An 11,899-nucleotide genomic window follows, 5' to 3' on the forward strand; every position below is an offset into this window, starting at 1 on the left:
ATTCCAGCGACACCGCTCGATGCGGGTGGCGATGTGGCGATGTGAAGAGGTGACATGTGTGGCGGGATGTGATAGAAGAGAATCAGCTATATAGACGTCCTCAGCCACCGGCCTCTCCCTCATTCGCTTGTACTACGAGCGTAAGAGGGTGAGTGCCGTCCAGACGTCTAACACATAACGCATACTTACCTGTACCTAGTCTGATCATTGTCTAGGTACATCAATATCTATTCGCTTGTACTACGAGCGTAAGAGGTCTGATCATTGTCTAGTTCTAACAGACCTAACTCGCTAACCAGTATCACCACGTAGATTCCATACAGTTCTGGCCGGCTAGATATTATACAAGCTGGGAAATCCAGGGATGGGTCCGGGGGTGGTATGTCTGTGGTAACACATAGAAATCTTTGGTTGGCATAGAACAAAGGCACTTAGGACTCACATGTCTTGCCAGCAAAGGAAACGCCTAAGAGAACTCCGGACACAGTGATTTGAGCCTACATCAAAGCTTGAGTCCCAGCATTCGGATACTGCCATGGCTACGCACGACTACCAATGTAATTAGTATTACGAGGACAATTCTGTGGTGATTCCACAGAATGTAAATACGCATAGCAAAGAGTACTGGGGTTTGGCTGAGTAGAATTTCTGCTGAATCACCTGGCCTTGTGACATACCTTCGGAGGAGAAGATTGCCACAACTTCCAAAGCTATGTGCAACGTGAATGTAAGCTGGGCTATTTACTCACTTCAGGAAACTCCATACCACTATACGAATAGACCAGAGGAGCGCACACCTAAAAGATTCAATCAGTTCATAAAGCCAGCAAACGGACGCGACACCACCGCTAACCGTGTAAGCGATCCCATACGGAAACTCATCTTTATATGCCGATCAGCCTCATGGCTGGGACTAGAAAACCTGAAACTTACATATAAGTATCACAGGCAGTGATAAAAATGAGCTACACTGGGAAAGAATATATGAAACCTTTCCTAGTCCTATTCCGTGTCCCGCCCATATGTAAGCCCGTCGACTTACTACGAGTTCCCCGACATGACCGAGCCGCGGCTTCCGTATACCTCGAAGACTTCCGGCGTAATTATGATCGACGATCATTCTCCTATCTGTCATATGAAGACTCGGCCCGCATTCCCTTTTTACTTCCGCTACGAATCTGCTTCCTTGTCATCCATACTTCCCGATACCGCGCCTCAGACATTCTTTCCTTGATACGTCATTCCCTCTCGTTTCTCTTATTTATACGAACACGAGCTCGACTACGATACTCAGCTACCTGCTCTGCTCTCCCCTGTACTCCTCGATACGCCTTATCAATCCACTGCCGTTCCTGTTTTGTCTTCGCCCGATTCTAGTGTTCCCGCCTCTCGGCGGGCTTCCACCATAGGTAGTCAACCTGGAAATATGTAGAGCTTCTCAACGAGAAAATGCGTCAAACATGCTTACCTCCTCGGCAAGCATGATGAAAAAATCATATACCTAGCAGCCACATAAGCGGTGTGGCATGGGTAATATTGTTGTTTAGTTACCAGTATAGTGCTAACCGAAGCTTATTAGCGCTTACATGAGCACATTGTTCTCAATTTTAAGTTGTGCTTACCATCCATGTACTGTAGACATTGTGAGGATATGACGGTGAAGGAATTTTCTCTTCATTTTTCAACAAAAAGAAAAACTGAGACGCACATTTGTGAGCTGTATGCCTTCCAGAGTCTGCTCAAGAGCGCTATCCATGGCGGAATATAGAATTTGGGCCAAACAGTTCTGTAATAAATTTGCGAGTCGTTGGAGCTAGAGGGGAGGAAGGGTGAGGCCGCGCTCACACGTTGGGCTGGTTTGTCTGTATTTATATGGCAGGACATGAAGACATTGTGATGCACCGCGCATGATGTGACTGGTGATCTTGGAAGTCCAGCTCTTCTGATACTCCAAGCCAAAATCGATGTTTCGACACTGGTGTGGCACATCCAGCCATGGATGCAACACAGGCCGCGTTTCTATATATAGAGTTTACATCGAGAGAGAAAAGGCAAAGGACGTCGAGCTAAGAAAAGGAATACTAGTACTAGTACTGGCAGACACAGCGGAAACCATCCAACCTCGTAGCCGCGACTTTCTGGCGTGTTCAGATGGGCCGCTTGGATTCTTTAGATGATATATTCGTGCTTGTACATTACCCTTGGGGACTGGCCACACAAGCCATCCGGAGCTGCACTAGGCATGAGACGAGAAGAGCATGGAAAATGGTGTTTGAAAGATCTGCGAAAAGCTCGATGGGAAATATAGCACCTACGCGGATATTCTCACGTTGCACAGGAGGGTACGTGGGTATTTGAGTAAAAAAAACCTTTTTGAGTCCATTTTTCTGTCAAAAAGCCTCGCGAATACTATCCAAAAGACTGGGACGGATACGCTGCTATGTATATCACGCTACAGCGCCGCCACGCGATCCGACTTTTCGACGTCATGATCACCCATTTGGCCTCTTGTCAAAAACCAAACACGAACACCGACTCAAAACATCGTAGCTCTGTGTAGTCCTCTCTGCGCTGCTGCTACGATACTGCATCGGACATGCATCCCCGAAATCGGTACAACACCCCGCCTGACTTTACCTCTCTTGCAAAACGATATCCACCGCTTCGGCCTTAGTATGTGCACCTTCTGCTCGTGTTTGAGCGCTTGCTGATGTCCTGTTGCCACATGAATAGCGTCTTCATCAACGAGGACAATGTGGCCATCCTCGATTTCCAAAACATCGATGCACAAAGGTGAAACACATCACGTCGCCAGTCTTTCACGCCCACCTCACCGTGATTTCGCATATAGGCGGCTAACAGAGGCCCTGCTACACTGCGACTTCAACCTCAAGATCACTCTGATGGAGGACAGATTGTGTCCACCTGTTCCAAATCGGTGTGCGCGCTCATTGTATGCTGCATCTCGGTCTTCATGGCGCTGACCTCCGTGTAGTCTCAACTACATCCTCTGGATACAAGACATCATCCGTTCGTGCGATCTCCCCGAGAGACCCGTTCGCGGGATAGATGTGTACGTCATCATCAACCACTTTCACAGTTTTTCAGGCACCGGAATCTCATAACTTCTTCCTCCCAGTGGTACAGGCGCATCGGCCATCTACCCTCTGCTAGCGTGTAGCATGGATCCATCGTGGCATATGGTGGGACTTGGTACTTCTGTCACTTTCTCTGCTCCTCCCTCTGCTCACACACACTTTATGCAGAGATAGACGACGAGTCGGCCCGCTGCGCACTGCAAAACGTTGCAGCTAACAACCTATCCGATCGCATTGATATCCGAATGTCGGTACTTGATGGCCCCATCTTCGCGCTCTTCGACGACGACCTCGACACACAGTAAGTCCCTGCCACGCTCTATCTGATTGTATGCGAGCTAAAGGGAAAGCAGATACGACTTCACGATGTGCAACCCGCCATTTTACGGAAGCGCACAGGAGATCGCGGAATCGGCGGAAGGAAAGTTGTATGGGCCGCGGAGCGTGAGTGGGCACTGTTACGCGCCGACATCCAATATCCTCATGGCTGTTCTGGTGATATTGGCTTTGGTCAGGTATGTTCAGGCGCGGCCGTTGAAATGGTGACACCCGGCGGAGAGGTCGCGTTCGTCTCGCAGATGGTGCGTGAGAGCGTTCAACACAAGACGCGGTGTAGGTGCGTTTCCTTGATGGGATTTGCTTAAAAGGCCACATTCCTAACGTTCAAGGGGCAGGTGGTTTACGTCCATGCTGGGCAAGCTGTCGTCTGTTTCCGTTGTGATCGAATTGATAAAAGCACTCGGTGTGAGCGTCATACAGTCTCTTCGTATACACCTCGTATTCAAGCATACGATTCCCCTGACAGATAGACAACTACGGCATCACCGAGTTCGTGCAAGGCCAAACGCGGCGCTGGGCGGTAGTCTGGTCGTTCGGACGCGAGCGGCTTCCAGACGTATGTTCTCGCATGTTCCACCTTACTAGGCGCTCAGTGCTAACGAGACAACGAGCAGTCTATTACGCGCATACGCAATCCGTCGCTACAGAAGCACATGCCACCACATAACTGCCTATACCAGCCATTCTCCAGCGAGCATACAGTCACTCAGCTTCAGGATGCTGTCCAGCGGGTCTTGGACGCTATCGAGGGTGTGTCCTGGAGTTGTAATATGCACAAAAGCGAGGATAGCGGAGAAGAAAGCCCAGCTCCCGAGACGAGCTCTCGCATGATTGTTAAAGCGGCGCAGAATACGTGGTCGCGTTCCGCGAGACGAAAGAAGAAGGCTGAAATGGAGGAGCAGAGTGATGCATTGGCGTCAGGCCTGAGGCAAGTGGTAGAGCCTATACTGAGGTGCAGTATGAAGTGCATGGACAACGTGGAGGAGCTGGAGCTAGAGTATACGTGGACGGAGGGTGAAGATAGGGGCGTCTTTGAGAGCTTTGCGAGTCACGTCAACCGGAAGGTTGGTGATTTATTGGCCGGAGGATGATTGATGAAGTGAAGGACGTTGTTGGTCATGTGCATATATCCTGGTGTAGCTCATAATACATTGGAGGCACCCGTAATTGATACATTGGTGCGAGGATGGGCGATAATACAGTACAGTGCTAAGTAACATACTGCGTGAGCGAATGCTTAAATAACAGCAAGCAGAAGAAAAACACCAAACATGCAATACATCACGTCTGATAAGACGTCCCAGGCTCCTGAAACGCTGTCCTCCTTCGTCTCTTCCTCAACGCCGCTGGTGACCGCGGACCATAAATCGGCGGCGGCGGCTTCTGCGCTGCTTCCTGCTGCAGCTTCTTCGGCTCCACCTTAGTGGGCTTTGGCCAGGGGCGTGGCGCGATGCTCATAATCGCCATCTTGAGCCCCTCGGCCATCCAACGCCCACAGGCACCGACGGCGAGCCCGGCGATGGACGCGACTCCGACGAGGACGTACAGCGGGTAAAGCGCAGTGAGGATGCCAGTGGCGATGGTGTACGGCGTGACCACGAGCGCATCAAGCACGAGGGAGAGAGCGAGGTAGAAGGGATAGAAGAGTGAGGTGATGAATGGGAGGACGAAGAGGAGGGGTTTGAGGAGGAGGTGCGAGGCCACGGAGAGGGTGTTCATGAGGACATTGAAAGTGAGGGAGGCAATGGTGGCGAGGATGGGGAATATAGCGAGGATTGGGGGACCGCCGGTGATGTCGCCTGTGACGCTAAAGGGGGCAGGGGAGGCGGAGGAGAGGATGGCTGTTGCTGCTGGAGAGGCCATTGTAGGACTGAAGCTGAAGCTCGGAGTCCTAGGAGACCTGTTTGTTTGCCCAGGGGACCTCGCAGACTAGAGCAACTTCTCCAAGTCGCAGATTACGTTGTCCTAGGGAAGCTGGTAATTGTGGTGTGTTCCCTGGTTGGTCACTTCCAGCTACAGGTCGCGTTGACATTGGCGACTCGTTGGCGTCATCGACGGCCTCCAAGCGTGGGGATTTGTGAATGCTTCCGAATTGCACCCCTATCACGCCTGTGGGGTCAGCCGACGCGTCGCGAATCTTGTCCTGGATGTTGGAGAACGCGCACCATCGTGGCCTATGCCAGCCCTTCAATGCATATCTATGCTTCCTCTGAGGCTTTTTTTCGTCTTAACTTACGCTAGCTTGGCTGCCGAATAACACTGGACACTGACACCGACAAGCATCACAGGCACCGCGATACCCTCAGCGCCTTCCGATTCTCACCCCACCGAGCAGACTCTATCAGCGCTTCAGCGATGATTTTAATGTTACCGAATTCATCTAAAGGCTCCCACTCGCGATAAGTCCAGGGCTGGGAATCCTCTGCCTTTGGGTGAACCACACGCCCGGCAACTTGGTTATTCGGCACGGCGCACCCGCGCTCTCTTTCTTTAGCCTGTTATCTATCTACCACGGAAGGCAGAACCGGTCATGCGCCAGGCGTCACGCAATGCGCATACGTTGATATCGCATATGAGTCTCCACTGAGCGCCAATTCCGTCTCTCTTTCTCCCTTTCTGTCTCTTTGTCTCCTTCTGCTCTGCCATGAGCTCAGAGTCAACATCTGACGTCGCCAAGCGCAGATCCTTCAACGAGAAGGAAAACAGGGAGAACCATGGCGTGTCGGTGTCGACTAGAGAGGTTGATACGGGTGCGCAGCTCGCGGCTGGATTGGAAGGAGAGCTAGAACCAGAAGAGGCGTTGCGGATCCGGTGCGTTCTTCTGCAGTTTCCTTTATCCCGTCAAATAAACGCTGAAGGTGAACCAGACGGAAGATCGACTGGCATATTCTGCCGATGATGTTCAGTGAGCCATGAGCTCCGATCAATTGTTCAGTGCTGACGATTTGCGTGGTCGTTAGTGCTATATTGGTGCGTATCAGACCATTTCCGTTGATTGTATGCGCCTCATACGCTCGCAGGGTCCAATTCATGGACAAGACAACGCTTGGCAGCTCGGCTATCTTGGGTATTGAGTAAGCACCATTCTAATCATGTATTGTACACAGCTGACTTCTTGGTATCCTAGACAGGATACACATCTATCAACCACAGAGTGAGTCTCCTTCGTGCCTTTACTCAGATTGTTTAGCTCACAAGAAATCGTCTCGAGATACAACTGGTACGCTGAATGTGCTTACGCTGAGCTCTGCATGGTTGACATGGCTTGGTACGAATCAGGCTAGGAACAGTGTTCTACCTCAGCTACCTGGTGTTCGAGTACCCGCAGAATCTGGCCCTGCAGAAGTTCCCCGTCGGCAAATGGATGAGGTACGCAACATCCGCCTCGCAGATCTTCGCCACATATATTCACATTTGATCCGAAGTATCAACATATTCACTTGGAGTGTGGCTCTGGCATGCCACGCGGCATGCACGAACTTTGCAGGTCTCCTGGTCGTGCGACTCATCCTGGGCATATGTGAGGGCTCGATAACGGCCGGCTTCATGATTGTCAGCTCGATGTTTTACACCCGGAATGAGCAGACGCTGCGTGTCGGGTATTGATGTGCGTTTCTCTTTTGATACCCTACGCTCGACTGTGACGCTGGTATTTTTCTCAAGTCCTGATGAATGGGACGGGTGAGTTGCTTGTGTTGTGCTTAGCTTTTCGGTCGGCTGATAGTACCCCTAAGCCCAAATCATCTCGGGATTCATTAGCTTTGGGTCTCTACACATCCAGACAAATGGATTCCGGCCGTGGCAGTGGTATGTTCATCTCCACTCGCACGCTCCCGGGGATATAGACTCTGATCTTCCTAGGTTGATGATCATCACCGGCGTCATCACGTTCATACTGTCTGTTTGCTACTGGTGCGTTCCCGATAGCGTCGTGGTGCTTAGAAATTTAGGAGATGATTATTGATCGACCCAGGTTCTTCTTCCCCGACTCGCCCACGAACGCGTGGTTCTTGACTAAGGAAGAGCGTGTCAAAGCAGTGCAGAGAATCAAGGTACGGTTATACTGCGCATGACGTCTCGTTTTGAAGCTGATGGTCTGTAGGAAAACCAAACTGGTGTCGAGAACAAGCACTTTAAGATGGACCAGTATGTCTTTAGTCACGGTAATCGTCTCTTCTGCCTTTTGAACTCCATTACTAGGATGATTGAAGCCTTGCGAGACCCGAAAACGTGGATCTTCGCACTGTTCTCCGCGCTTGACAACGTTCCAAACTCTCTCACGAACCAGCAGCAGCTCATCATGGCCTCGTTTGGGTTTTCGGATCTGCAGACGACGCTTTTGAGCTGTGTCTCTGGTGTCGTCGAAATCTGCACGATATGGACGGGCGTGAAAATCGCCTCACGCTGGCCTAACTCACGGGCATACGTTGGCGCAATCTATTTCATTCCGACATTGATTGCCATAGTGTTGCTGAACCTGTTGCCGTGGAAAGACAAGGTTGGACTGTTGTTCTGTCAATGGGCGACAGGTGAGTGCTGCACGACTCGAGTTTAGATCCCAGTAAGGCAAGCTGAACATTTTCGTAGGGATCAACACCACGGGGTTCGTCATTGCCTTATCATGGATCGGGAATGTGACGTCCGGACACACCAAGAAGGTAATCCTGAAGACGCGATGCCATGACCTATCTAGCTCATTCTTTGTCCAAAGGTGGTCACAAATGCCATCATGCTCTCGGCGTACTGTATCGGCAACGCTGCTGGGCCGTTTATGTGGCTCCAGAAGTACAAGCCTCGGTATGTCTCAGTATTCCCAGTCGTTGCCTATGAGTTGACGTGAACGTAGTAACCACGTCCCATGGATCGTCATCGCCGTGTGCGACATCGCATGCCCGCTGCTACTCCTTCTCTTGCGTTTTCTCTTGGCTCGCGAGAACAAGCGGCGCGATGTGGAGCCCGCAGACGATACGTACGACGAGGTATATATTGAGCGTGTTAACGAGGATGGAAAGGTCGAGCAAGTGAGGGTGGACAAGGTGCGCTTTGACACGGTGTCGTGCATGCGGTTTGAGCTGATGCAGGTTCGTGATAGGAATTCCTCGATTTAACGGACAGGCAAAATCGGGACTTTAGATACGTTCTGTAATGATGACATGATGTAACAACACGACCTTACATGGAACGAACAGTAGGATGTACGACTTATACCGAACAATGTCTACGTATGAAGCTGTGTTCACGGATATTCAGAGCTCGTACATGCATCTGTGTTCATGCATTGGTAGGTCTTGTAATCGCGTCAGGGGCTCCGGATGTTTTGTCATCCTTTGACAACCCGTGGAAGACGCGACGCGACAAGACACACAGACGCGTCTCCTTGGATCTCCTCCCGCCCTTTCTCGTTAACTCGTTAATACTGTAATCGCCACCCGCTTCAAAATCCTGCCTCCCGTCCATCTCCCTGGGGTGATGAGATAAATACGAACACGAAAACAAGAAACATATAACATTCAATGCTAGTGCAGTACTTCAAGGGCTCCACGAAAGCCTCAGTCGAGCTCGGTACCATTCCACCTCCGAGTCGCCCCACACAAACCCCATCGCTGATAAGCGCCTACGCTATTCGCTTACCGCTGACGACAATGCCAGGGCTGGGAACCAACATGCCTTTCCATATGTCTGCGGTGCCTTCTCGGCAGCTACTTTGACACGTCCCGCACGGGGAACGTTCTCTCTCCCTTATCTTCCTTCCGTTGCGGCCAGACAGGCCCGGTCATATACGCCATCGCACACCAATACGTGCTCTGAGCGCTCGCTCGGCGTCTGACCCTCTTGCTTCGCTCCGCCATCTACCATGAGCACTGAGTCGGTCTCGGAGCTTGCGAAGCGTAGGCCGTACGGCAAGGACAGCGAGAAGGGCCATCATGATGGTGCGGCGGTCTCGACCAGAGAGGTTGACACAGGCGCGCAGCTCGCGGCTGGGTTTCAAGGAGAGCTCGAGCCGGAAGAGGCGACGAGGATACGGTATGTGCCTTCGTGCTGAAGTAGCTTTTGAGGATGGTGTGTGCTCAAGACGAATCAGCCGGAAGATTGATTGGCATATTCTGCCCTTGATGTTTCGTACGTGGTTGTTCACTGTGGAGTCAGGAGAACGCTAAGCGCCTATTGTGAATCATAGTGCTATACTGGTGAGTATAGGAAAACAAACTATTGGCTATATGCGCTTCATACTACTTGTAGGGTCCAGTTCATGGACAAGACGACTCTGGGGAACTCAGCTATCTTGGGCATCGAGTGAGGTCGTCTGTTTACCCATTGGGCTTGACTAACATCGTTCTTTCTAGACAGGACACACATTTGACGAACTCAGAGTGAGTTTCTTACCTGCTACTAGGAGTTCTCACTCCCTGACCGCGAGCGCCGTGTAGATACAACTGGTCAGCTACTTTTCTCGCACTGGCTAACTGGCTTTCTTGCTGATCTTCAACCATTTACCGTTCGCCAGGCTGGGAACCGCGTTCTACCTTAGTTATCTCGTGTTCGAGTACCCGCAAAACCTTGCCCTCCAACGTTTCCCAGTCGGAAAGTGGATGAGGTTTGTCCAATTGATTTCTGCTTCTCCGAACGAGCCCTCAACATCCGCATGAAGCGTCAACATCTTCGTCTGGGGAGTCGCACTAGCCTGTCATGCAGCCTGCAAAAACTTTGCTGGGCTGTTGGTCGTACGGTTGATTCTCGGCGTCTGCGAAGGATCCATTACTGCAGGCTTCATGATCGTCAGCTCCATGTTCTACACCCGAAACGAACAGACCTTGCGTGTTGGATACTGGTGTGCGTGCTTCTCGCAAACATCTTATCACAATCCATGTGTCTGACGTCCCCGATTGACAGTTTTGATGAATGGGACTGGTGAGCATATTGAGACGCGTCCAGCTGACTGGTCATCCGACAACGTCGTATAGCGCAGATCATTTCGGGTTTCATCAGTTATGGCGCTCTGCATATCCAGACCAAAGGCTTTAGGCCGTGGCAGTGGTAAGTTCGCGCGCGTATCCCTATCGAGTCTTTGTCTGATGAGCATAGGCTCATGATCATCACCGGCATCATCACCTTGGCCTTATCCGTGGCATATTGGTGCGTTGGAATGGAAGTTGCGTTAAGGATCTGGAGTTTATGCTTTTCATCAGGTTCTTCTTCCCTGACTCTCCAACCAATGCATGGTTCTTGACCAAGGAGGAACGTATCAAAGCCGTTCAGAGAATTAAGGTAAGAACGATTCGGTGTCCCGATGGAAGTGTAATTCATTGGTCTCAGGGAAACCAAACGGGCGTCGAGAACAAGCACTTTAAGATGGAACAGTGGGTCCTTTTGCTCACTCCCCCGCATCACCCGACTGATTTACTACGGTCAGACTGATGGAAGCGCTTGGGGACTACAAAACTTGGATCTTTGCCCTTTTTGCTGGGCTGTGCAACGTCCCTAACTCGCTTACAAACCAGCAGCAGCTTATCATCGCCTCTTTCGGTTTTACCTATCTACAGACGACACTCCTGGCCTGCATGACAGGTGTCGTCGAGATCTGCACTATCTGGTCGGGAGTCACCATTGCCGCGCGGTGGGCTAACACACGAGCATACGTCGGGGCAGTCTACTTCATCCCGACCTTAGCAGCAGCTATACTCATTAACACACTACCGTGGAAGGACAAAACTGGATTGCTCATTTGTATATTCTTTGCGTGTAAGCGCCAAGTCCAGCGATTCGATGCCGGAGACTAACATTGATCCGCATCTCGGTCACCTTCAGACTTCAACACGACGAGCTTTGTCATTGCTCTTGCATGGGTTGGTAGTCTGACCGCTGGACACACCAAGAAGGTAGGAGAAGACGACGTGGATGTCGGTTTCCCCCACATTGACTGAACCGATTTCACAGGTTGCCACGAATGCGATCATGCTCTCCGCGTACTGTGTTGGCAACGCTGCAGGTCCATTCATGTGGCTTGAGAGGTATAAGCCTCGGTATGTCTTGCCTCTCAAATCTTGTCACTACCATTCACGCCGCCGATAGGAACCATATTCCATGGACCATTATCGCTGTTTGCGACGTCATCGGTCCCCTTTTGCTCCTTCTTCTACGGTTCCTCCTGGCTCGTGAGAATCGGAGGCGCGACGCTGAGCCCGCAGACGAGACATACGAAGACGTGTACATTGAACGGACCAACGAGGATGGGACGGTGGAGCAAGTGAAGGTGGAGAAGGTACGTTTGTTGCCTTTCTAACGTTTCGCACTTCGCTGTCGCTCACGATTCGGCGGAAAGGAATTTCTCGACTTGACGGATAGGCAAAATCGGGATTTCCGATACGTTTTGTAGCAGCGATTTATTGGTTAGATGCACAGCTATTACATAAAGCAAAGACGAGTGTTGGTTAGCATTACAAATGCTTCTGGGCAAGCCTTCT

The 11,899-nt window shown here is 51.0% G+C and overlaps 4 protein-coding genes across 4 annotated transcripts; 3 read left to right on the plus strand and 1 right to left on the minus strand.

Annotated features, from left to right (window-relative positions):
* Nucleotides 1–2,596: 2,596 nt before the first annotated feature.
* Nucleotides 2,597–4,599, plus strand: CONPUDRAFT_169696 (uncharacterized protein; the record flags this gene model as incomplete). The annotated part of the gene is made up of 11 exons (XM_007776627.1): nucleotides 2,597–2,673; nucleotides 2,734–2,793; nucleotides 2,852–2,938; nucleotides 2,996–3,073; nucleotides 3,140–3,213; nucleotides 3,267–3,399; nucleotides 3,452–3,542; nucleotides 3,614–3,714; nucleotides 3,773–3,842; nucleotides 3,904–3,993; nucleotides 4,052–4,599. 11 exons carry the CDS (start codon nucleotides 2,597–2,599, stop codon nucleotides 4,526–4,528), a joined length of 1,338 nt encoding a protein of 445 aa, XP_007774817.1. The 3' UTR covers nucleotides 4,529–4,599.
* A 27-nt stretch (nucleotides 4,600–4,626) lies between these two features.
* CONPUDRAFT_85558 (uncharacterized protein) lies at nucleotides 4,627–5,185 on the minus strand. The gene has a single exon (XM_007776628.1). It carries the CDS (start codon nucleotides 5,154–5,156, stop codon nucleotides 4,719–4,721), a length of 438 nt encoding a protein of 145 aa, XP_007774818.1. The 5' UTR covers nucleotides 5,157–5,185; the 3' UTR covers nucleotides 4,627–4,718.
* Nucleotides 5,186–6,081: 896 nt separating this feature from the next.
* Nucleotides 6,082–8,583, plus strand: CONPUDRAFT_159518 (MFS general substrate transporter; the record flags this gene model as incomplete). Its single annotated transcript, XM_007776629.1, has 16 exons — nucleotides 6,082–6,248; nucleotides 6,305–6,342; nucleotides 6,398–6,407; nucleotides 6,458–6,511; nucleotides 6,565–6,591; nucleotides 6,649–6,657; nucleotides 6,717–6,806; nucleotides 6,863–7,036; nucleotides 7,101–7,118; nucleotides 7,197–7,349; nucleotides 7,411–7,489; nucleotides 7,540–7,966; nucleotides 8,025–8,095; nucleotides 8,149–8,234; nucleotides 8,284–8,473; nucleotides 8,530–8,583. The coding sequence occupies 16 exons, from the start codon at nucleotides 6,082–6,084 to the stop codon at nucleotides 8,581–8,583; spliced, it is 1,647 nt and encodes a 548-aa protein (XP_007774819.1).
* Nucleotides 8,584–9,270: 687 nt separating this feature from the next.
* On the plus strand, nucleotides 9,271–11,811 carry CONPUDRAFT_132285 (MFS general substrate transporter; the record flags this gene model as incomplete). Its single annotated transcript, XM_007776630.1, has 18 exons — nucleotides 9,271–9,461; nucleotides 9,520–9,557; nucleotides 9,616–9,625; nucleotides 9,678–9,731; nucleotides 9,782–9,808; nucleotides 9,866–9,874; nucleotides 9,943–10,032; nucleotides 10,087–10,268; nucleotides 10,329–10,346; nucleotides 10,400–10,472; nucleotides 10,521–10,571; nucleotides 10,625–10,703; nucleotides 10,752–10,795; nucleotides 10,849–11,177; nucleotides 11,244–11,314; nucleotides 11,373–11,458; nucleotides 11,508–11,697; nucleotides 11,758–11,811. The coding sequence occupies exons 1-18, from the start codon at nucleotides 9,292–9,294 to the stop codon at nucleotides 11,809–11,811; spliced, it is 1,575 nt and encodes a 524-aa protein (XP_007774820.1). The 5' UTR covers nucleotides 9,271–9,291.
* Between the last annotated feature and the right edge of the window lie 88 nt (nucleotides 11,812–11,899).

The sequence above is a fragment of the Coniophora puteana genome (assembly GCF_000271625.1).
Source record: "Coniophora puteana RWD-64-598 SS2 unplaced genomic scaffold CONPUscaffold_18, whole genome shotgun sequence".
In the NCBI taxonomy this organism is placed as follows: domain Eukaryota; kingdom Fungi; phylum Basidiomycota; class Agaricomycetes; order Boletales; family Coniophoraceae; genus Coniophora; species Coniophora puteana.